This window comes from Podarcis cretensis (genome assembly GCF_951804945.1).
Source record: "Podarcis cretensis genome assembly, chromosome: 2".
Taxonomy (NCBI): Eukaryota; Metazoa; Chordata; class Lepidosauria; order Squamata; family Lacertidae; genus Podarcis; species Podarcis cretensis.
The window spans coordinates 75531088-75558411 of record NC_137171.1 but is presented as its reverse complement, the minus strand read 5'-3'; the positions used below and the strand labels follow the sequence as shown (position 1 = coordinate 75558411).

The following is a 27324-nucleotide window of genomic DNA, read 5'->3' as shown; positions in this document are numbered from 1 at the left end:
GGCAGTTGCAGCAGCGGCGGAGGCTACTCATTGTGTCCGCCATTTTGCGGCTCCAGGGGGCCCTGCGAGGAGAGAGGGGAGGAGGGGAGCGCGCCGCGCGGAATTGTGGGGCAGCGGAGGGAAGCAAGGCGGAAGGAGGCGACCCTTAAAGACGCAGGTGCGCCGGCGGCAAAGGGGGAGAGCAGTGGCTCATGGGATACAAGCAAGTCTCTCTGAGAGGCGGCTTGAGGGGGGAGGGGGAGCGGCAGCGGTGCATTGTGGGAGCCGGCGTTCCAGCCGCCTTAGATGTGAAGAGGCGGGCTCGTTCGTGCGCGGCCTCTTTCCAATCGCTCAGTTCCAATCGCGTGATAGAACGGTCGAGCGGGAACGTTCTCCTCTGTGGGCAGCCAGCCAATCCCTGTTGAGTGTAGAGCCCCGCCCCCGCTCACCTTGCGGTGATGCCTTCAGGTATAGCCAAGTCTCGCGAGTCCCTCCTTAAGCCGGGAAACGGGGAGCTGCGGGAGACGAGGACCAGCTCGCGCTGTTAATTTCAGCAGGTTTTCGTCATGCACCCTCATTGTACACCGCTGAGAGGCTATGGTACTAAGCGGCATACAAATTAGAAAAGTAAAAATAAGCGAGGAAGGGGGGCTGCCCCATGAGTTGCAGTGTCGGTGGAAGAATCAGGTTCTGGCAGTGCCCTCCCCCCGCCACCGTACACACTTTAATCTGGGCCTTGCCAGTAATTGCCTTGCTAGTAATCAAGAACTGGGATCGGGCGGTAGAAGATTCTCGACACACAGCCGCCAGGCAGGGCGGGAGACGCTTTGCAAAAGAAAATAACCCCAGGCGTACTACGCGGCGTGTGGCACTCTTGGCAGTATGAAGGGTGACCTGTCTAGGATCAGACTAGAAATGTGAAAATGCGGAAAATGGGAGAGGCGGTTTCCCCATGTTTCTGAGCCCCCCCCCCCCGCCTTCACAGTTCTAGATCAGACAAGTGTCTCCAAAACCATAGTTCGTTTTTGGTGTGCGTTTGGAGGCTCACATCCAGTTATGAAGTCATATCCTGATGCCAGTGTGCCTCCAGCAGAATCACACAGAAGGCCTGTTTTGGGAGGCTGCTCAGATTATAATTAGAAAGGGTTCTCACTCAGTGGCAAAGCTTATGTTGTTTCCCAGTTTAAAGTCCCTGTAGAATGGTGAAGGTCTTCTGTCGGAAAGCCTAAAGAGCAAACGCCATTTAGTTTAAGCGAGGGGTCAGCAATATTTTTCAGCCGTGGGCCAGTCCACCGTCCCTCAGACCATGTGGTGGGCCGGACTATATTTTGAAAAAATTAATGAACGAATTCCTATGCCCCAAAAATAACCAGAGATGCATTTTAAATAAAAGCACACATTCTACTCATGTAAAAAACACCAGGCAAGCCCCACAAATAACCCAGATATGCATTTTAAATAAAAGGACGAATTTTACTCCTGTAAAAACACGCTGCTTCCCAGACCATACGTGGGCCGAATTGATAAGGCGATTGGGCCGCATCCAGCCCACGGGCCTTAGGTTCCCAACCCCTGGTTTAAGCCATGGGTCACCAACCCGTTTTGGACCAAGTGGCACATTTTGCTAGAGTGCTGTGAGTGCCAGTCACTGAGCTACAGCCCTTCCTCAAAGATAAAAGGTAATGGATATCTTGGAATTCTTGGCTATTTCTTTATAAAGTGAGGGGTGGTGAGGGGTGTGGCTTGGGAGTGTGTGTTGCCTGGAAAGGGTCTCAAGGGCTAGATCAGAAAGGCCCCTGGGCCTGAGTGTTCCCTGTTTCTGGCAAATGCAATGCTGAGCTGGATGTAGCCCTGGTCTGACTTCCTGTAAGGCAGCTTCCTTTGTTTCTGCTAACATTCCTCCTGCTGTATATCCCACACTTGACACGTTTAATGCATGATGTTCCCTGCCCGGTATGTCCCTGTGAGAGAAAGCAAGCTGCAATCCAGGTGATTGAATACAAAATGAGTAGTGCTGTGGAAGGGATGGTGAGCTCAAGTGGAGTCATAATGGAGACTGAGTCTTGCAGCTACTGATGGTGTGATTGTTCTTGTTGGTTTCTTAGGGTGTGCTTTCATAGGATGACACTGGCTGGTCAGTTGCAACTTTGAACATGAGAGATTTTGCCTTTGTGCAGAGCACCGAACTAGATTGACTTCCAAGTCTTTGTACATTTCTGCAATTTTCAATGCTACTTCATATGTCATTTTTGAAATAAAGATTCATTTCCCAAGTATGTGCCCTCTGCTCATTTGAATGGTCACATTAGTGTCTTCGTGTGTGCTGTTTGGAAGGTGGCAAGGCGAGAATGAGCCTTTTTTTGCAGTTGCTCCCCACTTGTGGTGCTTTCATTGCATTTTTTAAGGTGCCAGGCAAAAACATTTCTCTTCTCCCAGGCCTTTGGCTAATTAAACATTCTACAGCCTTTTAAACTGGGTGAAGGAGATTGCTTTTGTTTGTTTGTTATTATGGTATGTGTTTTTGTGTTTTTATATTGCAAACTGCCCTGTGATCCTTGGATGAAGGGTGGTAGAGAAATTAATATAATAATAAAAAATGATAGTGTATTTTTGTCTTGAGCGTATGCATCATTGCTCCCTCTAATAAAGAACTCAGTGTGTTGAGTGCCACTGGAAATGGCACCAAAATGCGGGACACTAAGAATGGCACCAAAATGCGGGACACTAAGAAACAAGAAGGTACCGGCATGCTTGGAGGAACCCTGGGTTTGCCAAAGTAAAAAAAAAAAGATAAGATAAAACCTGGGATTCTGGATTGTCCTGCTTGGAGAGATTGGGTGGGATTCAATTAAGTTGTTGCGCGCAAGGAGTTAGCTCTGCTCACGTATTGGAATTTCCCCCCTCTCCCTGCACCCCATAAATCTGCTCTGGAGAGTTGGGGGAACCCCCAGAAAAGGTTTAGGGGGCATGCAGGGGAGGAGAGAGGGGAAAGTCCCATTGCGTGAGCGGACCTCATTCTGCACACACATGCCCAACTTAGTACTGCATTGCATTCCTCCCATTGACTGGCTGAACAGGACCACTTCTGTTAATACATGCGGATAAATTACAACACTTTACTGCACACTTCTCTGTGAGCTGTGACCATTTGGTCCTGTTTACATCATGGCTGCTTACTTAGGCTGATTGACTGCTGTCAGTTGGGATTGTTAGTTGCTAGCATGCATATTCTGATAGCGCCATCCTGCTTGGAGATATTTTGGGTAACGTATTCTTCTTCTTTGGACAGAAGTGATTCAGTCTTTGTTAGTCACACCAAGGCTTGTGTAGGGATGATTGGCAAGAAAAGAAAAAGTCCCCATGTATAATTAAATGAACAGACGATACTGTGTCAATGAGGGAAGTCACATTTAAGAAAGTGAATGAGAAAATTCTTCCTTTGTTGGTAAATAATTCTTCCTTTGTTGGTAAAATAAAGTGCTTCACCCCAAACTGAATTAAAAATAGTGACAGTTCCACCTGATAGGTTCTTCTCTTCCCTGTCCTTGTTGTGTGACTCTGTGTTCCATCTCTGCAGGCACTTTTATCCCAGCCTCCCTCAGAATACAGAAAGCTTCTCCATGCTTGAAACAAGAGTATGGTGAGATGGGGATGGCTGGCAGAGTTGAGCTCTCTTCACCCATACAGTATATGAAAAATTGGCAGCTATGTACTGCCTGAGCGATTGAAACTCACTTTTTTCTTACCCCTTAGATATGACTGACACAAAAATGTAAATTTGGGGCTGCTCCCATATTATCTTGCTTTGCTCTCAGTTCCTTGCTGAGGGATGTTTTCTGTTTACAGTATTTCAGGTGCTTTGTTTTTAATCTTCTTCCTGGTTAACTGAAGTAAAAATGGTGATGAATTCTTGAAGGTGATTTCCATTCATCTGTCAAAACAAAACCAAAAATTAAGCCTAGGGGCACTTTAGCAAATGTATATTTTTTTTAATCTTTAAGGTGCCTCAGGATGACTCGGTTGATTTTGTAGAAGCAGGCTTCATAGCATGTTGAGGCACATGTGAAAAGCACAGTTTGCCCTGTGCAAGTTTAATCTTTTCATAATGAAATGTTGGCAAAGCCTTTCTCTCAGATTGTACTTTGACAGACCGATCTTCTATACATCTACCGTACTCAAAAGCAAGTTCCATTGAGTTAACCAAGACTTATTCCCAACAAGATATACGTATAAGGGAAGTAAAAGCGTCCATGCCAGAATGATGGCTTTAGCTCCTTGGTGAGACAGCCGTTTCATCCCTTTCACTTAGGCAGTAACTCTGCTTCCATATTCTGGTTCTGTAGGAACCAGGTGACTCTAACCAATGTTCAAAGCTCCCATAGTTCTAAGTGCATTTTGCGACAGGGAATTTCATTAGCGCGAGCGGTTTCTGAGCTCTGGGCACAGAAATCTTAAGTACTGTGCTTAAGATTTCAGATTAAGACTGCAGAGTGGAAGGAGAGGAGGACTTTTTTCTGCCTCCCCACTTTCAGGTACTCTCTACAGACTGGAGAAGAGACCCTCTTAAGAATATTAGGGGGGTGGGCAGGAGAAGGACTAGACCATGGGTAGGCAAACTAAGGCCTGGGGGCCAGATGTGGCCCAATCGCCTTCTCAGTCCAGCCCGCAGACGGTCCGGGAATCAGCATGTTTTTACATGAGTAGACTGTGTCCTTTTATTTAAAACGCATTTCTGGGTTATTTGTGGGGCGTAGGAATTCGTTCATCCCCCCCCCCCCCAAAAAAAAATATAGTCCGGCCCCCCAAAGGTCTGAGGAACAATGTACATAGTATTTTAGCTGCATTTCATTCATTTTCAGCTTTGTATTCTTGTTATAAAAAAGTACACCTAGGCATTCTGTTGTTGCGCCCATAAGCTAGGTTTATATCTCAGTTCATATCTCAGTTTCTAACACTGGCTCTAACTTCATACAGCAGCATTTCCCATCTGGCCACGTGGGAAATGATGACCCAGAATATTGTCTTTGTCACCCCAAATTCTAACTTGCCACTTTTCATTCCCCATAACATCAGGAACATTGCCACGGTACGCAGTGCTGGCATGGCATTTCCTGTGTTTCCCTCATAATAGCAGAAATGACATCCATGAAAATCTTTCCATAAAAGAAAAAACAAAACAGAAATAATATATTTCTGGGTGTGAGAAGTTTACCAAACACTTTTTCAGTTTCCTCGAGCTCTGTGTTTATATGCTTGGGGGAGGTAACTTTCTGGAAAAGGGACATGAGCCCAGATATTTGAGTCAGAAGAGGTGAAGGATCTCAGGCGAAGGAGCAGGCCAAGATCTGAATTCTGTGCAAGCAGGCAAGTTGGGTAGGAGTGTAAAGGGGTAAAAAATGGGCTTTGGGATTGTCAAGACTGGGATAGCTGAGAAGTGGCTTGCAGAGAAGAGTGGATCACTCTCCTGGGGCTTGGGGGAGTGACAGCCTTGGAGCAATGTCAGCAGCTCCTGGAATCTCAGGTTGCAGCTTTGGTACAGAAGGTTGCATATCGGTTACATCCTTTGCCGGTCCTGATGCCCTGCGAGTGAACCTGTAATTAAGTCCGCCCAGCTATGCTGATTACATTACCTCACATTAATTCTGCAGACTTCCTTGCTTTTCATCACCAGGTGGCAGCTTTCAGGGGCCTGTAATTTTTCAGAGGTTTATATTTAGGGTCCATTGTAACATCTTACATTGTGGTATGTACATGGTTGTAAACTTACACCTAAAAAAGGTAATGTGATCAATATGTGTACTATGACGTTACCACAGCTTCAAGTGGCAACCAATACAGAAAAAGCAGCCATCATAGATGGGCATTCACCTCACCTAAACTCTTCAGGGAAGCCAGATTGTGTGCTGAGGCAAGAGTCTCTGAGAGAGATGTTGTCTGATCAGACACCTTGTCAATGCACCCTCAGCTTTGCCTTGAAAAGGTACAAATAGCCAGTTGTATGAAGGTCACCATTTAGGAGTCTAAAGCAGTCTCCAAATGGGCCCCAAACTACTAACATGTAGTGCAGGGTGAGGAAACCTCTGATTCTCCAGATGTTGGTGAACTACATTAGCATGGCCTAATGGTTGGCCATGCTGTCTGGGGAATTCATAGTTGGGAGGGCCACAACCAACTGGAGGGCTACCGGTTTGCCTACCCTGATTTAAGGCTATTGCCCTTGAGTCATTGGACAGGTTCCTTATTTGTATGTGACTGGTCAGTTGGGGCTCAGAATTTAGCATGCCTAAATGCATTTTGCACCAAAGTGGCAAAAGCTGAGGGCCAAATGTAATTCTGGGGCAGCCTTTCCCAGCCTGCTGCCTTCCAGCGTCATCCTTGGCCATTGGGCATGCTGGGTGGGGATGATGGGAATTCTTGTCCAAAATACCTGGAGGGTACCAGGTTGAGAGAAGTTATTCTAGGACATCTCATGATAAAGACAATTCTCCAACCAGCACTGGTGGCCGAGAAACTGATTTTGGAGATACTGTTGACTAATTCGTGTTCATTATTGAATGTTGTGTTTCTTTCTGGTGATTTAATGGATATTATATAGATATAATTCCAGGTACAGTGAATCATTTCGGTTAATATATGCTTGTACGTCGATTTGTAATTAACTTGAACACCTCTTTACACCTCCTCCAGTGGATTTAATAAGGAAGTAGGAACTATCTCCAGTCTTGTATAGTGGAGCTCAAGCCATAGTCAGAAGCAACATTCAGAAGAACATATCAAAATGATTTATTCAAATTAATATGCAGATTAGGACCATTATTCATTAATGGCAGCTTATGAAGTTTTCATTTAAAGGAGATTAATCTAAGCCCTTCACAATCCCCAAGCAATCCTGTCACGGAAGAAGCAATTCTCAGCAGATCTCCGCCAAGATTAATGAGGGCTTCTGGACTACGTTCCAAATAGAGGCTTCAAAGTTGGAAATGAAGGAACAGGAAAACAAGGAAACTTTGTTTGCAGCCTGGCCTGGCTGGAGCTGTTGCCAAAAAGTCAAACCTTTCTCCAAGGCAACTTAAATTCAGTTTTGCCATGGCTCCTTTTCTTGCTCATGAGGGAATAGCGGTAGCAGACACAAGCAAAGGGGCGGCGGCTGTGAAAGTGCCATTCACTTCCCCGCGGGAAAACGTCAGTGGAGCTGTGAGCTGTGTTCGTTTTCGGTCTGCTAGCAAATGAGGGTTTTCCATGTTTATAGCCTGGTTTTCCTTTTGCAGACCAAAGCAGCTGACTAAATACTACAAACGTACACTCTGATAACAATAGATTTAAACAGCTAATACAGCACACACATCCAGAGTTTGGAGCAAAATTATCACAAGGCTGATGCACTGGGACTTCCATGACATTTGCCCCTTGTTACTTTTGTCTCACCTGTTCGTTCTTTCCCTTCCCTTCTTCTGTGGTCTTTTCCACTGTTGCAAGTTGATTTGCAAAAGCTCCTCAGGGCAGAGTCCAGTTGTTTTCAGCTAACTTTTATTTGGAGCAGACCCATTGCAATTAATGGCCATGGCTCATTTAGGTGTCTTTAGGTTTCAGTGAGCTGCTCTGAGTAAAAAATGGTTGAAAACAGGCATGTGCCTCTCTACTAACATTACTTAGTAAAAAGTCTTGTGGGTTGCTTTTTGGAAATGAAGCAGGCTGGTTCCTTCAGCACCTTGAGAGGTTTGCATCTTGTCTTCTGCTTGTTCTTGCACCTTGTCTTCTGCTTGTTGCTCCCACCTCTTTCCTCCCCTAGCAGATTGATAAAGCTCCCTGGTCTTCTGTGTCACTTGCTCTGTGTCACCCAAAGCAGTGCCTTCAGGATGCTGCTGGAATACACATCATCCCTCTGCGCTGGTGGAAATTAATTGAGTCTTGCTAGCCTTGAGTCTAAAAGATGTAAAAGGTATAAGCAAGAGGGGGGGGGATTGGCAGGATCGTTCCTTCCCCCATCCACTGTGGAACAACACCCACTTCTCAGTCACGTGACAACAGGTGACAGCTTGAAAAAGGGCTTGCCTTTGAGGTCCTTTTGGAAATGGACTTCAGAGTGAGGTCTTGCTGCCTATCAGCTGGTGGATGCTAAGACACATTGGCTTTGAAGTCCCTTTGCAAAACAGTTTGTGTTCAAATTGCTTTCAGGCGGACTTCAAAGACCATGCATTTCACTTCCAAGTGGCTGGTGGGAGCCAAGAAACTGAACCATACAGGGCTTTATAGCTCTAAACCTATAAAGCCTTGTATGACCTTGTGTGGCAGTTTCCCATAGCTTGGGAACACACAGCTAGTTGGTGCACTTGGCAGCACTGACTGAACACACCCCTCCCAACTCGTGCAAGAAATTGAATTTCTAAACAGTCTTCAAGGGCAGTGCACGTGAAGCACGTTGTACTTGTCCGTCCTGGAGGTTACAAAGGGACACGTGACATAGACAAGATCCTCTGTATCTAGGAGAGGGCTCAGTTGACATATCAGATGGAATCTCTTGTTGCCAAACCGGCAACCTGAGATTCCAGGAGGTATACCAGGTCAGGAAGCATGGCCACATGCAAGCCCAGTCAGTAAACAGTATCCCCCCCCTTCCTATCTGAAGCATTTTTGCCTCCTCAGAGCGCTGAGGATCCCACACCAAAGTAGTAATTGCCTTGTCTCAATTTAGTCACCATCTGTTCAACCCTGACCTCCAGACGTTGGTTTTCAGAACTGTCACTGGTGCTTCTAGATTGCCTGATGACAGAATTGGGTGTCATCCGTCTATGGATGATATCTCAGTGCTTTTGCCCTGTACACAAGGTACCTGAAGTGCAGGTTGGAGGCTGCTATTTTTAAAAATTGGATGCACTTACGAATTTCTTTTTTGGGTTGGGGCAGAATCTAGTTTTTGGAATTTATTGCCAGACAGCGTTGGGTGAGGGAAATCTGGAGTGCTTTTCTTACCTTTGGAGGCTTCTGTTGCTTAGCAGCTAGCGGGGCCTGTCTTTTTGCCACCTGTTCAACCTCTTCATTTGCAGATGGATGCTACAAAAGCAACACAAAACTATTGTTCCCTCCTGACAAGGAAACTACAACTCAGGCAAGGGGAGGAGGTACGGTTCATCTGCTTCTGAAAGGCACCCTTTAGTGTAGGGCATGGGTAGGCAAACTAAGGCCCGGGGGCCAGATGTGGCCCAATTGCCTTCTAAATCCAGCCCGCGGACGGTCCGGGAAGCAGCGTGTTTTTACATGAGTAGAATGTGCCCTTTTATTTAAAATGCATCTCTGGGTTATTTGTAGGGCGTAGGAATTCATTCATTTCTCCCCCCAAAATATAGTCTGGCCCCCCACAAGGTCTGAGGCACAGTGGACCGACCCCTTGCTGAAAAAGTTTGCTGACCCCTGCTGTAGGGGCAAGCAACCTGCCACCCTCCTGATGTTGGACTCCCAATGGAAGCGGATTTAAGGCAGTGCAACCAGTTTCATTGCACTGGGCGCTGAGCCTTGGGAGCGCTTCAGGGCGTTGCAACTATGATGAGTAGAATGAGAGGCAGAGAGAGAGGGACATGAAATTTTGGCCTAGCACAGGGCCCCACTGAAATTTGAAAGACCAAAGTCTGCCCATGCTCCCAGTCCCATCAGCCTCGGCTGGCATGGCCAATGCTCAAGAACGGTGGGAGTTGTAGTCCATTAATATTTGGAGGGCCACAGTTTTCTCACCCCTGCTTCACTGTAGGAAGACTCCGTTGTTCTACCATCATGTGTGACTCTTGGCTTCTGGACCCTGCTGAGTTACCTCCTGCCCCAGCGTTATGTTACTGTAGAGTAGCTGTGGTTACAGATCAAAACTGGGTGGGGACATTGAAGTTCCTTGCTTTTTTCCTCATTCTCCAATGACTGAGCTCCCTGGCTAGCTCAATCCTTTCCATTCCTTAGCTTGTCACTGCAGCTTCTTACTTTGCAATCCTAACATCACAGAGAAATGGCTTCGTAGCCTTCCAGTCTACCCCACTCTGCTTTTGGTGTGGGAGAAGGCAGTTTGGTATACTGTCCTTTTCTAAATATACCGTTCTGCTTAACTTGCCTCATCTAGTTTGTCTAGTTACCTAATGGAAGGCAAATGACTTTCAAGCAAGCCCTGCTCCGTAAATTATTAACTTCCTCACTTGATCCATCAAATTGGGTAGGCGAGAAGACCTCTGGACTTTCCCAGGGGGTAGTGAGTAGGCACTCCAGTTGTGGAGGCTGAGGCAAGAGTACATGCAGAGCTTCTGTGAGATGGGTAAGTTAGGAGTGGAGAGAAACCCACCACCTGTCCTCCATCTCTTTCTCGCCCCCTGATTTCATAGTGCGGCTCAAAATATTAATTTCCCCTGTCCCTTGTTGCAGGTAAACTGCAGCTGGCTAACAACTTGGGTCATGGCCTCTCTCTTTAAGGGTTGGCCTGTTGTTGGCAGAGCTTGCCGGCGCTCCACCGCTTGCTTTACTCGTGAGGTGTCTTCCCCCAACATGGCCCTCCAGGAGCATGGGCTTCATTTATTCCGCAGCGCTGTTGCCAGAGTCCTGCCGGGGCCTATGCTGAAAAGGGCCCTGGTTTTGGAGCCAGGCGAATGCCCGAGGCTTGTGTTGCACGGTCGGCCTTTTGAACTGAGGAGGAACCTGTATCTGGTCGGCTTTGGGAAGGCTGTTCTGGGCATGGCAGCTGCAGCAGAGGACATCCTTGGAGACTACCTCGCCCGGGGAGTAATTAGTGTTCCTCAAGGCATCCAAGATACTCTGCAGAACACAGGAAGGAGGTATTGGTTTGTTAAGGGCATTTCTAGTCCACGTTTTGTTAAAATAATAACAATCCTAGAGCGGGGTGTGAGGAAGCAGGGCCATGTTGGAGGGTGATTTAAATACACAACGAGGTCTGGGGGAGCAGCCTCAAGGTTCTCCCTTACTGACTTGACATAACTTCTTCCTCATTCTTGGCTGTGTACTGAACAATCTGGTCTTCACTTTTCTGTCAGAAGTATCTGCCATGTAAGCCCAGGCCCAGAGGCTTTTTCAAACAGTAGACGGTAGAGGAATGTCCCTGTTAGAAACAACAGTCCGTGCTACCATTTTGGTTGCGTGCTGTAGATCCTTTAGAGAGAAAATTTCCAGACTTTTTTCTTACTGTGGACTAACCACTTTAAACTCCTACCTAGTTTTGCTGTCAAAGGGCTGTTGTTGTTTTTTGGGATGTGTTACAGTTTTGCTACTTAGGGCTTCCTAGAGTACTGTATTTCCTAGGGAAACTAGATCTGTGATAGATCCATGATCTGTGATAGATCCAAGACAGCAGCCACATTTAGCTGAAATGCTGTGGGATCATTTGCCCCTGCAGAATGGATTGTTATGCCTGAATAGCAGCCTCTCCAGCTTCACAACCCCATTAATGCAAGCACTTTGGGCTGCACAATAGAAGTCCCCCCTTTCCCTATGTGCCCCCTAAATCTAGAGAGTTGGAGAACCCCCAGGACATATTTAGGGGTGCTCAAAAGGAGAGGGAGAGCAATTTTGATTGAGCGTTTAAAAGTGCTTGCGCCAGCAGACCTGTTTTGGTGGATACTGCCCTCTGTTGCTTTTTTGTCGCATGTGCATGGATATCTTAGGTCTGGCAGTGATGATGTTTGGCCTGCTTTTGATCACCCTGGTTGGTTGTTCAGCTGGAATCAGGCTGTAATTTCATTCATTAGGACCCCCTAGCTCTTGAGGGTATGACACTGTCAGGCCTCAGAGGCGAGCAACTGTCAGCCTACTGGGCAATGGATGTATTAAAATGATGGCATCTCACAGTCATTCAGAAGGAACTGACCTATAGCTCTTCATTTGCAGGGGTTTTCAATGGTAGGCCGAGCATGTTCCAGAAAATAACCTGTTCATCTTATGTTAACCCCTACAGGGCAATGCTGCTGAAGCCCCAGAGCTGCATCCAAGTTATGGAAGGAGCTAAGCACAACCTTCCTGACAGAGCAGCTCTGAAGGCAGCCAACGATATCCGGGATTTGGCCGAGGGCCTGACAGCTGGGGACCTTCTCCTGGTGCTGATCTCAGGTAATGCCTTGGGATTCCAGGACAGGGACTTGGGTTTTACAGAGAGAGCCTGTCCTCCATTAGCTTCCTTACCGTTCTTTTCCCCTTTTTCTGATCTGATTTATATATATTTTCTCCTCCCACTTGTGAAGGGAAGAAGCCACTGCACAAGCTTACCTAACAAACTAGGTCAATTTGTCTGTGCAAAGAAAGCAGAACTGGAGCGTAAAGTGGCTCAGAGTTGTTCCCCAGTGTGACTCCCACGCTGCTGACAGCTTCGTAGCTTGTGTGTTCAAATGTGCTCTTCTAGAAGCAGGATAATTGCATTTTCCTCTCCTCTTTCTATCTGCTTGCTTTGGAAACAGTGTCACTGTTGACCCAGGTAGTCCTGTCTGCCATCTGCCTCTGTTTCTCCATCTCAAGGAAAGCTGCATTTTCGGAATCCTGATGGTGCCTGCTGGAGTGGACAAAAGTGTAATGTGGAATGCTAACATTTAGTTTTGAGTTCTCTGCATCAATAAATTACTCTGCTGAAATAGATTTTGCTATGTGATCTTCATCAGTTGTTCTCTTTCTTTCTCTGTTTCAGTCTTCCTGCCTCACCTTTCTTGTTAAGTAGTTTGAGAACTGTGGTCTCACTTGGCGATTAATCTCTGCGTTAGATCTCTGTTCTTGCACTGATGTTTCCTGGCTCTCTCAAAGCACCACTCTTGCCTCTGTTTCTCACAACACTCGCATGCACTTTGAGGTGGCAAGGTACGCTTTCTCCAGGAGATGGCAGCCCTGAACCAGAAAACGCAAAAGCAATGCTCTTCTAAAGTGCTGTGGAATTGGCAGGGGGCACAGAGCCTACATAGAGCAGGGTTAAAGAAAGTTGTCTGGAAGCTGCTCTGAATGAGTTAAGAAGAAAATGAAATATTCTCTATTTTTATTTGCATTTGGTGTGCTGTCATGCAACTTGCCTTTTGACAAGGAGCTTAGGTGATATCAGAACAGGAAGACACTAGCTTTTCAATATTATATGGATTGTTGTCTTGCTGCATGCTGAGTGTGGTGCAGTGGGTCAGTGGGTCTGGCTGTTAACCAGAAGGTTGGTGGTTTGAGCCCAAACAGGGATGGCTGTGGGCAGGATTCCTGCATTGCAGAGGGTTGGAGTAGATGACCCTCGGGGTCCCTTCCAACTCTGCAATTCTGTGATTCACCCACAGATTGTGTTACCGCCCTGTAGATGGAAGCTGGCCTAAGAATTTGTGCTTGGCACTTCAGTCATATCTTGGATGACACTGGTTTCATACAAGGTCAGTTTCATACAAGGTTCAGGCTTGGTTTTGGCACTGAAACTGCCTTGGTTGCCTGTAAGTTCCCCTACATTTGGGAGGGAGGCGGGGGGAGTGTGTCCATGTCAACTCCTTGATTTCCTGACAGTTTTCGATTCCATTAACTATGGCTTCCTTAGTGTCTCTGAGTTGGAAGCCAGGGGAGCTGCTTGGATGGCCAGCTTCAGGAATTGGTGCTTGGGGGATGTTTTTCAGACCCATGAAGCCTCCGATGTGAGTTTTACATGGTTTGCTTTTATTCCCCCCCCCCATGCTGTTGTCCCCATGCTGATGACATGCAATTCTGCTCCCCACCCCACCCCGGTAGGTGTGGCAGTGGATGTGCTGGTCTTGGTAATAGACTCGATGAGAGCCAGCAAACCGAAGCTCAATCCAGATAAGTTTGTTAGTGGACACTTCCTCTGTCTCGATGAGTGGAATGCATCCAGTTGTTTATGAGGTTACATCTCCCTTAAAGGAACAGATGTGCAGTCCTGAGATATTTTTGGAACCAGCACTGTCATTGGAGGGACAATTGGCCTTAGTCGTGTGGAGCAACTTCTGTTAGCTGTGGCTGGTAGCCCAGCTGTGACACTACGTGAGTGAGCGTAGCCTGGCTTATGCTGTGTATGCTCTGATAACCTCCAGGTTCAAATACTGCAGTGCACTGTACACAGAGCTGCCTTTGAAGATGGTCCAGAAGCTACAGCTAGTGCAGAATGCAGCAGCGAAATTGGTAACTAGGAGGACATGAATATATTGCACTGATTCTGGTTCAACTGCACTGACTGCCAGGTTGTTGTTGTTTTTTCTGGGTGCAATTCAAAGAGCTAGTTTTGACCTTTAAAATCTTATATGGCTCAGAAGAACTGCTATACCTGCTTTCCCCGTATGAACGTTTTCAGAGTGTAGACCTACACCTACTGTGTCTGCCACCATTATGGATGCCAAATTTGTGGTAATGCAAAGCTGGTACAGAAATGGATGAGCAGGGGCAAAAGAAGGATAGAACAAGAAGCAATTTATCTGTGCATCATTCAGAATGCATTTCAACTAAATTTGTATAGCTGTACATACTTGATACTAGTGCAGTAAGTTATTTATTTTAAGCACTGATGTCTATGATATGCTATTACAGGAAAAGAAGGGGTTCTAGTGACTGAGTTAAATAAGAGCACAAAGGGAGGGATTAAGAATCAAAATGAATAAAGAATGATCTTGTTGAACTAATTATTACATAGAATACAAGATCGGGAGGCGGGTGGAAGTAAGGAAAATAAGGTTTTGAAGGTTATAATTGGAAAGTGAGTTTTTTTATGTTAAAATCCCCTTTTTCTTCTTCTTTTTTTTGTCTATGTTTTCTTTTTCTTTTGTAATGTTTGTGGAAATTTGCTTTTTTGTTCTTTTTTGTGTAAAATGCAATAAAATATTATTTAAAAGAAATATGATATGCTATTACAGTGGTACCTCTGGTTACGAACTTAATTCATTCCGGAGGGGCGTTCTTAAGCTGAGACCGTTCTTATCCTGAGGTAGGTACACTTTTGCTAATGGGGCCTCCCGCTGCGCACGTGCCTCCGGCGCATGATTTCCCTTTGCATCCTGGGGCAAAGTTTGCAACCAGGAACAACTACTTCCGGGTTAGCGGAGCTCATAACCTGTAGCGTTCGTAACCAGAAGTGTTCGTAACCAGAGGTACCACTGTATTAAAGATTAGGGCAGGTAAAAATTCAGCAATATAAAAAGTAGTAAAGCACAGATATCCACACAACCCAAACATAAACTCCAGTATTTCCTTAACACAGAGAAAGTATGGATACACTAAGTCAGAGATTTGTGGGCCTGCAGGAGGAAGAACTTCCAGTTCTGGGAGGCACCAACTAAGAATACTGGCCTGGACGCCTGATAATATTTTAATATGTGGAGGTTCAACCAGAGCAATTATTAGGGAACTTAGTGGGGAGAATGTGGCCTCCAAAATATTCTCACTGCTCATGTGCAAAAACATCCACTGATTCTTACCATGGAGAATACATGCATCTTATACATACATACATACATACATACATACATATGTTCCCATGACCACCCCTCAGTGTTTCCATAATCAACTCAACAAGGAGCTAAATTCTTCATTATCCACTGTGGGTCCTTGGCAGCTGGGTTCCTCCATTTCACAGTGTACAAGCAATCTGCCATGCTTGGGAGAGAGGATTCTGCCCTCCAAAAATGGATCTACCTGGGACTTCCGGGTTAGCGCCATCGGCAATGGCGGCGTTCCTCTGACTGAGAGGAACCCTCTCCGTGGAATTCGGGTTGTGCCGCCGCGGCGAAGACAGAGATCCTTCAGAAATCCCAGGCGGATGAAGCCTGGGAACGTGGGATTCGGCTGACACCAGGAGCGCCCCCCCTACCCACAGGGAAACCCCTTTTCGGGGGTTCCAAAGTGACGTGGGGTGAGCGATGCGGTGTTTTGAATCGACCGCTATTTTTACTGAGTGAAGCCGCGTAGCCGTTGCCGGAGAGCGCTGACTTTTTCTTGTGGACAATTGGATTTCAAACAACAACCCGTGAGTAGAACGGAAATTGGATTTTTAAAGTATTTTTAAATTGGCACCGATCGGGGAAGGTCTAAACAGGAAGTCCGCCTCCCCTTTCTGTAAATAAACTGAAGCAAAGAACCTGTTAACTAAGGTCGTGGAGAGTTTTATGTAAAGGATTTAAATTCCACTGATTGAAACTACCATCAATATTATTTTTTTTGAAGCAGGGGAGCCTGCAGGAGAAGGTTAAAATTCGGGATTTGAAGCGCCACTTCCCTAAACCCGGGAGTGGTCTGTGAGAGCCCGCTGACGGTGAATAGATAAATTTGTTAGCTGTCAAGATACAAAAGAAGGACTTTGTTTCTACTGTCCGTTTTTGTTACAAGCTTACGTTTAAAAAGAAGGAAGGAACTGTTACAACTTAACGTATGGGACCTTTGGGTCTGTGCTGGAAGGAGTGAAAAGGAACTTGAATCCCTCTAGAGGGAGCTTTGGGATATTGTCGTAAGGAGCAGCTGGGAAATTGCTGTTAAAGATAAAAGCCTTGAGAAATCAGTTTTTGACCTTGGACTGTTTTAGGATGGCAGTCGGGAAGGAAATTGAGTGTGAACTGAACAGGACATTTTATCTCTTGGGAAAGCTGCAAGACCAGATAAATGTTATGGCTACTAATGTTGTAATTTTGGGAACAAAAGTGGGTATCAGTAAAGAAGTCGATAAGAACTCTGCACAGGAACCTCTTCCAACTGAACAAATTGAAAAATTTGAGAAGGAGAATCATGTTGTGATTAAAGTGATGAAAGGGGGAGCCGTAACCCTACAGAGGCAAATGGTGGACTACAATTTGAGGCCTTACATGATGGCAACAAGGAGAAGCAAATTTTTGGAGATGGAAGCCTGGCTTGGTCTGGAAAATGAAAGATGGAGAGATCACCCTATGTGGAGATCAGATGACCTTTGGATTACAAATCTGAGCCAGGTGGAGGTTGGAGTTTCGGGGGCCTTTGGATTTGAAAGGAGTGTGAAACAAGATTTGGAATATCCTATAGGCCCTATTTTTAACTATGGAAGTTTGGCAGGAAGGAATATGATTACCGTTGGGTTGGAGCTTCCCCGAGATCTGGTTTTCAACACCAAAGACTATCAAAAAGACCGGCAGAGGGGACATGAAAGAGACTTAAGAGCCTCGGATTTAAGATCTCTGGGTTGATGGTTTTCCGAGATTGATGGACTTTTGCTAGGGCCCGAAACCGGGGAGGGGATCTGGTGGAAGAAAATTGGGAATTTAAAGTGTATATAATATAATTTGTTTCTTGTTTTTTTAATGAGAGATGGGAAAATCGTGGAATGGAATCTTTTTTGACCCTAGGGGAAGCGTCATAAGAATAAGTACAGATATATAAGTTTTGATGAGAGTTAAGATTGGATAAAGTAAAAGTGGATGGTTATTTGGTGAAAGAAAGAATGGAAAATTATAGTATAATAAGATAAGATATAAGGATAAAAATAAGATGAAGGATTTGTTGAAATATTTATATGAATTAGAATATAAAGAGGGGAATTATAGTATGCTAAGATAAATTATTGGGATTAAAACAAAGTTGGAAGAATTTGCTGGAATATCTAATTGAATTAGAATACAAAAATGGGAGGCGTGAGGAAGTCAAGGAAATAAGTGAATGTAAGTAAGTGAGTTAAAGGTTTCACTTGTTTTTTATTTCTTTATTTCTTTTTATTTCTTTTTTCGGTTTTTTTATGATGTCTTTTTTGTATATGTACTGTTTTTTTTCTTTCTTTTTTCTTCTTCGATTGTTCTCTTTTTACTCTTTTTTTTCTGTAACCTTTAAAATCTTAATAAAAAATTATTTAAAAAAACAAAACAAAAATGGATCTACCTGAATGAAAGTGTTGTATGATGGGAATCTCCTTGCCCTTTGGCTACCTTTCTATTGGCAAGTGTTCTAGACCCTCAAAGCCTACTGTAGCCAGCTCTGTGTTTTTGGAAGCTGGTTCAAAAACTCCCATTTAAGAGAACACTCCCTTCTCTGGCTACTCTTGACTGGATTGCTGGTGACTGAAGAAATGTCATGCCTACTTAGTTGTTTCTCTGGTTTGTCATATTTGCCAGATGTTGTGTCTCAAATCTCAGAGCATTTATCATTTAATGGTAGCTTTTTGAGCTGCCTCTGGTACAAGATTGCCCTCTACTCTTTTCACAATCCTCTTGATCATATCTCTCTGTGGTTGTCCTGTTAGTTGTGATCGCACATCCGTCACACGGGCTGCAAATACGTCTGGTGCTTGAGCTATTTTTCTTTCCTCCCTTTCCCATCCCCTTGTGTCACTTGCCACAAGCTTTTATCTGCAGTTCACTTCCTTTCTCTATTTTGCATAGCCTGGTGCTGTTTTTTAAGCACTCTTCGCTATGAACGAGGTCAATAAAACAACGAAGATTGCTCTGCGTGGCGATAGTGTTACTTTTGCTTGTTCTTTCCTGGCAAACTGCTTCCTTCTGTAAATCAGGGGTGGCAAATTCAAGCAGATTACAGGGCAAAGCTCTCTACCCTCCGACAGGTTCCCAGGAGCCATAACCATCCACTGAAAAGTCCCCTACTCTAATGCACGGGGAGTAGCAGGTCTGCTGGTTAACTTCTAAAAATACTGTCTGCCGTCTAGCACCAGTTTCCTTCCGACTCCATCTTGCATAACAAAATCTCTTTGCAAGCACTGCCCCCAGTTGGAATTCCTTAAACCAGACTTCAGCACCCAGCAACCCTTTTCCAAGACCCACCCCCCTGCCACCTTGCCTGTCTAAATATCCCTGTTGTCACCCGACTCCTTCTCGGCAAATTTCTCTGCTGCCTATTCCGCACCCTTGCTTCTCAGCTGCAAATGCCAGCAAGCTGTCCGTTCTGCACTCGGTTCTGCTTCATGCGTGTGCACTCTCCTGTACACGTCACCCTCCCTGACACCTGAGCTGCTAATTTAAAGGGAATAGTGGAATGGGCTGATGCAAAGCACATATGGTAACAGGCACTTGCCCTGGCAGGAGTGTTGCTCCCTAGCCCCAGAGTCTTGGATGAATAATTTGTGTGGAGTGTGGTAGGGATGCCGCAGGCCACGCTGAAGACCACAAGAAGTCTAATAAAGCCCCCAGGCCTTACGTTTGACAACCTTGTCTGGGATACTTCTTCTTTTCTCAAGTCTTTCCTGAACTAGGTTTGGTCTGGCTTGAAAGAGAAGCAAGGGGCAAGAATAACATGCAACCACACATATGTAGAGCAGGGCTCCCTCCTATCTACTGGGACATGGAGAAAATGGTATCTGGTGCGGCTTGCTTGCTTGATAGCGTTTATATCCTACCTCTCCTCCAAGAAGCTGAGGGGAGCAGACATCATTCTTCCCCACTGGCATTTATCCTCGCAACAGGTTAGGGTGAGGGAGTGACTAGCCCAAGTCCCCCCATTGAGCTTCATAGCTGAGCTGGCCTCCTCCATCCTCGTCTGATCACATGGAGCTGGTGGTACTGAAGAATTGTCAGCAGGTGGTGGTGCTTGGCTGCCTTGGTTTGCCTCATGGGTGGCTAACTTTTGGCCTTCCAGATGTTGCTCAGGGTTGGAGTCCAACAACGTCTGGAGGGCCACAGTTTAGTTCCACCTGACTTACAGAGACAGAAATGGAAAGGTGGCAACAGAGGAAATGAGCCCTGCTCGTGGCTACAAAGGAGGTCAGAGATGTGGGCACTCCCGCCATCCTTTTTACCAATATGTTTGTGCAAATGTTCTCACCGCTCATTTAGCAAACCAGTTCCCTCAAAGACGGTCAGTTCAGCTTCTTTAAAACAGCTTTGCATCTCCTCCCCCACACACAAAAAAACCCAAATCCAAAGACATGCCTTATCATCTCTGGGACCTAGGACACCCCAAATCCTTTTGCCTTCCAGCTGTCCTCCTCAGTCTCTCCCCCCACCTCCCTCCTCCAGCCACATATTTTTGGCCCATATTTTGGCTGAGTGGCAGGAGATGGTGGCCTATGCATTGGAAGGTCCTCTACAGATTCCAGGTCAGCAGTGAGTTAAGCTATCCAAAGAGGCCTCTAAGAATACGTGGAGAAGGCTCATCTTTTTTCTGGTGGTGTTACAAATGTTAGATTTCTTTCCATCACACTTTTGAATGAAGGTTCCCGTTTGTCTCACTGGAAGACTCCTCTTCGCAATGACCTGTATCATCCACCACCTTTTTTGTTTTCTCTTTTTGAACCTTGACTTCTTCTCTCATTCCCGCCTCCCCCCCCCACCTTTGTTATACCAGTGTTGCTATATCTCCCTCCTTTCTCTTTTCCCATTCACTTTCAGCCTCTGCCTCCTTGTTCCTTATCCCTGAAAGCAGCAATTTTGTTTCTCATTCACTTTCTCATCTTTCCTTTCCTGTTTCTCCCCCGCTGCGCACTCCTGTTCCCCCCAGACAATCTTTCTGCAGATTCCTGTCAATCACCACTCACCATAGCGATCCCTCTGTCCTTCAGACTGTATTGCTACCGCCATCATTTCCCAAACCCTTTCCTTTCTTACACATTACAAAACTGATTGTCCTGACGTTCATATTTAAACACCTTCCTTTGATATCAGCTGAAGGACAAAGAGCCTGTCCAGTCTTTTACAGTTTTCTCCATTAGTTGCTGGAGTTACTTATGCTGTGATTTTACAGGTTCAGAACTGTACTGAGTCGTTGATGGAACAGTGATGTATGTTCGAGAAGGAGGACTAATGCATTCAGGAGTCTTTATGCGAATCTCGGCTTCAGCCACTTGGTAAAAAGCACTCCCAGTTGTCATTCCAATAAGCTATGCGTGCAGCTGAAAAAGAATTAGGGAAAAAATGTGCTTCCAGTGCAAGGGAAAGGGGAAAGCTGCCTGCAAAATGTCTCCCATTGCTCTCTTTCTGATACAGGGCTGCTCTGTATGTGGTCATGAGAAGGAGCCCCGCTGTGTAAAAATGTACTGTGAAGTTCTCCTGCATTTTAGGAGGAGGGTCGGCACTTTTACCTGCACCCATCCCGCCAGTCACCCTGGAAGAGAAGGAAACCATCACCAGGTTACTTGCTTCAAGGGGAGCTACCATTCACGAGCTGAACACCATCCGAAAGGCCCTCTCCTTGTTGAAAGGTGGGGGGTTGGCACGGGCTGCCTATCCTGCCCAGGTGGGTATGAGATGCTGTCTGACTTTGCCCAGAAACTCTGTGGAACATTTAGAAAGGAGCATCTTTTGTAACTCTAGGTCAGATGTGGGTGGCATGGATAGACTTGAAGTGCAGAAGGAGTGGGCAAGTTGTTTGTTTGCTGTTAATGTTGCTGTTTTGCCCTCCTTAACATCAGTGAGCATAAACTTGGCCAGCTCAGTTTCAGTGAAGCTGAAGAGAAGATGGCAGGTAGTCAGAAAGCATCTGAGGAATGGTGGGCTACTGACCTTGAAAGATGACCAACATCTGTCTGCTTAGCACACATGAGAGATCTGCTTCCGGATTGCGCTCAGGACTGTGGGGACAGTGAAGTGGTAAACCCCAAATAACACGCCCAGAATGAACTATGTAATCACACACACAAATTGGAGAGGAAGTCTTTTTAAAATATGTCTGCTTTTCTTTTCTTGTTTTTTTCCCTTTCCCTTTGTGCAAGAGTGAGGCTGAGCTTGGAAAGGAAGGAGGATGGTGGGGAAATGGAAAGGCAACAGGGTATTTAAAAGCCACTAAAGTAGGACAAGCTAACGTGGTGCCTTTCAGACGTTGCTGGACTCCCAACTTCCAATCAGTTGAAGTCCTCATGGCCTAAGGTCAGGGGTGATGGGAGATGTAGTCCAGCAGCAATTAGAGTGTACCATGTTGTCTCCCAATCCCTAAAAAATGTGCCCCTCTGGAAATTAGTAGAAGCCCAACCTTGGTGAAACCTTTTTTTAAAAAAGCTCTGAAGCCATTACCAGAGGATTCTTCCATATTTTTTTACACTGCCTTTGCCTAACCATGAGAGCTCTGAAGTTTCTTTTTTAAATGAATGAATGCAAAAGAAGCAATAGATTAGGGTCTCTTTATTGAACAGACCACTTTAGCAGGATAATGGAATTCTGTGCTTAAAATCCCAAAGTATCCAATCAAAATCCCAATTTATACAGCAGTTGTGGATTATGCGAATTAATTAGATATATGCCTAGTTCTTAATTCACATTTCACACAATTTGCACATAGTTGGTTGGGGGTAAGAGGCAGGGAAGGTAGAATACTTTTAATATTTAACAACTCCAGAAGTCTTATACATTAATATATGTTTTTTTAATCATGGACTGGGAAGGGTCAGCTGTTTCTCAAAGAAAAGTGAAGGGCAGAAATCAATTCTGTCTGAGTGGTGGGAAAGAGATTGCTACTCTTGGAGTCATTTTCAAATACAGTTGCTCACCAGTGGCACGGCTGATGTATTCCGTGCAATGTTTAAAGACATGGCTGGGTCATTCACTTCCAATTTTTGCAGAAGACATGCAGGATAAATGAATGTGAATGATTGTAGACATTTGTTTTAATAGGATGAACCCTGATCAAGAGTCTTTCTACATACCGAGAAGCCCTTCTCCTCATCTAGCTTTCTCACTGCCTCCTTTCCCCCCCTCACCCTCTGCTGCTGTGATGCCTGCTTCTGCAGGACTCACTGCCACTGCTGGTACCTGCACAGCCTATGCCTTGATACCAACACTGTTAAACACTTCCTCCTACAGCAGCAACAGTGGGATTCAAAAGGCATTGCCTTTGGGTCCAGCTCCCTTGGAGAATGAAGTCCTGGGGGGCAAGCAGTCCTGCAGGAGCAGCATGCTAGCCAAGGGTGATGGTAAAAAAGCAGCTTGTCCCACTCCATAATGACTGCTGGACTGGAGCAGCAGCTGCTGGCAATATCTGTCTTCCACCTGGGCCAGGAGGAGGAGAAAGAGGCTGCTGGCTGCTCCTTGGTCAGTAAGGATGCTTGATGATAACGTAGCTCCAGCCATTTGCTTCCCCTCGCCCCCCCTCCCTTGGTGCAGCTGCAGTGGTAAGCGGAGAAAGGCAGCCAGCTCATGGCAGTGCCTCCAACTTCCTGGGAGGGGACAGGGCAGCCCACCTGAAACAGTGCTGTGGCCTCCAGGTTGAGAAACGCCAAATGAATCTATTACGTTCATCTGCGCACAGCTCTCAAGTATACTTTGTATTTAGGCAATGCGCACGTGCTGCAGCAGGCGTCACCTCAGAAGCATTCCCTCTAAAGGGAGAAATGCCTTGTTTCAAAGATGGTGCTTGCTATTTGCGGTTTTTATAAATACGCATGAATCTATTTAAACATTGCAGCCCTAATCCTCAGCATAAATCCTATGGAGTTCAGCAGGGTTGACTTCCTACGCCGTTTGGTTAGGATTGCAGGCTCTTTGACTTACAGCTGAATCTATAAAGTGCCTGCTTTGAAACCAGTTGCTTCTGAAGTGTTAGGGGATGGGAAGCCCCCTCTGTGGGCTATTTCACCCTTTGCAAGTCATCGCACGATCTTGCAGTCCCCGTGTGATCAGCATGCATGGAGGATCACACCCTCCTCCTCCTCCTCTTGCAGTTAAGACTCAAATTCATAGCAGACACAGTGGAATGTTAATGAGCCATTCCTGCCCTTCTTGCTTCTAGGTATTGAGCCTCATCCTCTCTGATGTCACTGGGGATCCTTTGGACATCATTGCAAGCGGCCCCACTGTTGCCAGTTCCCACAGCGCCCAGGACTGTTTTCACATTTTGACCAGATACAATATGCTGGACACCTTGCCGCAGTCGGTGCAGACCGTGCTGTCTGGCTCTGCCATGGGGCATAACACTCCCAAAGACTATTCCCACGTCTTCAACGTTGTCATTGGCTCGAACAGGTTAGCTTTGGAGGAAGCCCGGTGCCAGGCAGAGGAGCTGGGTTACTTGACCCTGGTTCTGACTGATGCAGTGTGTGGACAGGTTGGCACAGTGGCTCGTCTCTACAGCCTGTTGATTCAGCTCATTTGCCTGAGCACTGTGAGAGGTGCCCGGACCGACCTTTTGAAAGACAAGATGGAAGAAGCACTCTCCAGCCTGGAAGCACAGCTGGCGATCCCAGGCTTGAATTGTACGGACGCTTTGCAAGCTTTGCAAGAATCCCAAGCAGGAAGACCCATTTGCCTTCTGGCTGGGGGAGAAACCACCGTGCAGCTTCGAGGAAGTGGGAAGGGGGGACGGAACCAAGAGCTGGCTCTGCGAGTGGCTTTGGAGCTGCACAGAGCCAAGTCCACAGACGCCGGCAGCTTTCTGGAGAAATACGACATCGTGTTCCTGAGTGGCGGAACTGACGGGCAAGATGGGCCGACAGAGGCTGCCGGGGCCTTCAGCAGCCAGGAGCTGGTGCGTGAGGCTGAGCAGGAAGGCTTTGACGTGGAAACTTTTCTGAGCAATAATGATTCATACACATTCTTCACCAAGTTCCAAAGTGGGCGCCACCTTTTAATGACGGGCCTGACAGGCACAAATGTCATGGACGTTCATGCTGTTTTAATCAGAGCTAGAGGTGGTTAGCGATGCACCAGACATTCAGATTCTTCTTACTACAAAGGAAGAACTATGGGCAAGTCTAGGCTGCATGAAACAGGGAGCCTTGCTGCCCAGACTGTCAGTGTCAGGTTCCAAAGGTTGCAATTAGACACATGGTAGATGTTTCCAAGGCAAAAGATAATCATAATCCTGGATATTACGGTTGCATTAGCACCTGGTTTAAGACTACTAACGTAATTTTTTTTCTCCTGATAGGTTTTTTTTAAAAGTATCTTTTAATTGATTTTTTAAAAGAGGATAAATGCTTTAATTGGATAAATGCACTCTGTGTGGAGCGTCCCTTGCATTTGATCCAGAAGCTACAGTTAGTGAAGGACACTGCAGCACAGTTGCTGGCAGTAGTGAGACCTTGCCATAGGATTCTGCAGATACTCCACACTCCCAGCCCAGCCACCACGGAAGGGTCTGCTGCTGTTTCTCTTCTGTCCCCGGTGCTCGGATGGAGAGGCCAAAAAAGGGAGCATTCTGGGACTGGGGTTGGGAAAGGCTTTGAAGCTGCCCTCCCATTCCCCTGACTCGCTCCCAGAACAGGAGAAAAAAATACACCAACTCTGTAGTACTTCCATTAGGAACACTCCCCACTCCAAAAAAGACCGACTGAAAGAAGAGGGGAGCAGAAAAAGGATCACTGTATCAGATCTGTCTTCTGTTTCATGTATGTACAGTGGTATCTCGGGTTACAGACGCTTCAGGTTACAGACGCTTCAGGTTACAGACTCTGCTAACCCAGAAATAGTACCTTGGGTTAAGAATTTTGCTTCAGGATGAGAACAGAAATCATGCTCCAGCGGCGCAGCAGCAGCGGGAGGCCCCATTAGCTAAAGTGGTGCTTCAGGTTAAGAACAGTTTCAGGTTAAGAACAGACCTCCGGAACGAATTAAGTACTTAACCCGAGGTACCACTGTACTATAGATTCTACATCTGTTTAAGTCTGCTGTAGGCTAAACATCCTACCCAGACACCACCTACTAAGTGATACCTTCTTATTTTTAACAGGAAAACTGCCTTTCATGCTCCCTCTCTCGCAGTCACCCATGTCTAATGCACTGCCCATTATGAAATAAAAAATATATATTTGCCAATTAACTCACATGGTTATGAAGTTCTTCTTTCTATAAGAGGGATTACCTCTGACTTTTTGTCTTCACATTTTGCATGACAACTGAGCAACTCGTGACTATAGACACAAGCCTTTTGAAACTCTGAAGAAGAAAGCATTTCAATTTAGTGATGTTGGTGTATTGTAACTTCTTAATTTCATGCATTGGCCCTGAATTTGTTGTATTTACCATCACTAAAGCAAAATCGGTGTAGTGAGGTGGGACACATTCTCCTGTGTTCCTTGATTTTGTAGTATGCTTGGCTTTGTTTTGCATTTCCCAAATAAGCATTTTTCTTAGGATTCCCTGCATGGGGGTGTCAGTAGGTTAGCCTACTGTGTTAAGTTTCCCCAGCCTGAATCTGACAGAAGTTTCCACAGCCCAGCCTCTGGGTCCTTGACAAGAGCTTGGAACTGAGAATCTAATTGACCAGATTCAGGGAGCATGTGCATTTTAGCTATTGATCTTGGAGCCATTACTAACATTGAAGTGGGAGAGTGTCATCACCTGTTATGGGAAGAATGGCATGATGAATAGTCCAGATGTACCAGCACAAATGTAACCTGACCCTGTGACCTTTTGCTCACCCTTTTGAGATGGCATTTTCTTCCTGGTTGATATTTCATGGCGGAGTGCACTGTGCTACATGAATGCTGCAAGCTCTCCCATGTATTGTTTCGCATGCTGGCCAGAAAAAACAATGCAGCCTCAAGTTTGTGACCTTTTTAACAGTATAAAGTCAGAAGTCACTGTCACTCTGATTAACTCCTCTAATCCCACAGAACAAAACAAGAAAGCCTGCAGAGGCAACCGTCCTGATCCCAATTTGCTGCGCTGCAAAATGCAGGCCATTATTCGAGTGTCGCCAGCCAAGTTTGCGTGTCCACTTGAACAAAACAATGAACAAAACCAGTCTTTCATCATATTTTGTCACATAATGGGGGTTATGTGAATGGGTCATTGTCATAGACCTGGATTTTGCTCCTGTGTGATCCCTTTCCCCAGTGTGGTTGATAAATTAGTACTGCAACCCATTCCTCAGCATATTTACTTGGAAGTAAGACCCAAAATGATCCTAGTGTCACTTAGTCTACACATGAAAATGCTGAGGATCATTGTCTTAGTTACTCCAACTTTACTACTCATTCTAAAATGCTTCCAAATCATTGTTTGCTACCACCTGTTGAAATCTATATCTGCCACCTCTGATTAAAAAAAAAAAAAAAGACTCTTGGCTTTCTGAGCATGGTTAGGTTGTTAAAACCCAGCTGCATGGGTGGTGTTCATGAAAATATTTCCACACAGCTATGCAAATGTCTGAAAGGGACTCCCCACACACTATATTATATCTTCCCACTCAATTCTTGGGTGACTTAGTCTGAAAAAATCCAGCCAGTTCAGAAAAGGATACATTAAACAAGGTTGATAATTGTTTACAATATGTAAAACAGCAGGGTAAAAACATTGGTTTCTAGCTAAGACAGCATTAAATAAGGGAGCATAATCAGGTTTATTTTATACTGGAGGTTAGTAATCCCACCCCAGCCAGAAGTTCAGCTTGCATTACAGCATGGACATCTGTGTGTGGCAGAGTCAGCTTAAGAAGGCTTGTAGGCAGAAAAGCTTTACCATTATGGAAGGGTGCTCCAGCATGCGGCCCTCAATGCCTTTTTAGTGGCCCCCGGCAACCTTGGAC

General features: G+C 45.7%; 1 protein-coding gene across 3 annotated transcripts; it reads left to right on the top strand.

The window, feature by feature from the left end:
• The first annotated feature begins 23 nt into the window (after positions 1-23).
• GLYCTK (glycerate kinase) lies at positions 24-25614 on the top strand. Of its 3 annotated transcripts, none has more exons than XM_079967235.1 (5): positions 24-579; positions 10375-10781; positions 11915-12066; positions 20927-21102; positions 23587-25614. In XM_079967235.1, exons 1-5 carry the CDS (start codon positions 577-579, stop codon positions 24490-24492), a joined length of 1644 nt encoding a protein of 547 aa, XP_079823361.1. In that variant the 5' UTR covers positions 24-576; the 3' UTR covers positions 24493-25614. The 3 variants fall into 3 exon arrangements, with proteins under 3 accessions (XP_079823361.1, XP_079823363.1, XP_079823362.1); XM_079967237.1 differs by lacking the exon at positions 24-579 and adding an exon at positions 7746-10267; XM_079967236.1 differs by lacking the exon at positions 24-579 and having other exon boundaries at positions 7746-10781.
• The last annotated feature ends 1710 nt before the right edge of the window (positions 25615-27324 follow it).

Excerpts from the sequence above, each read along its gene's own strand:
- GLYCTK (XM_079967235.1), top strand. Across the intron at positions 10,782-11,914 it reads CTGCAGAACACAGGAAGGAG|GGCAATGCTGCTGAAGCCCC; the intron begins GTATTGGTTTGT and ends TAACCCCTACAG. Across the intron at positions 21,103-23,586 it reads GGGCTGCCTATCCTGCCCAG|GTATTGAGCCTCATCCTCTC; the intron begins GTGGGTATGAGA and ends TCTTGCTTCTAG.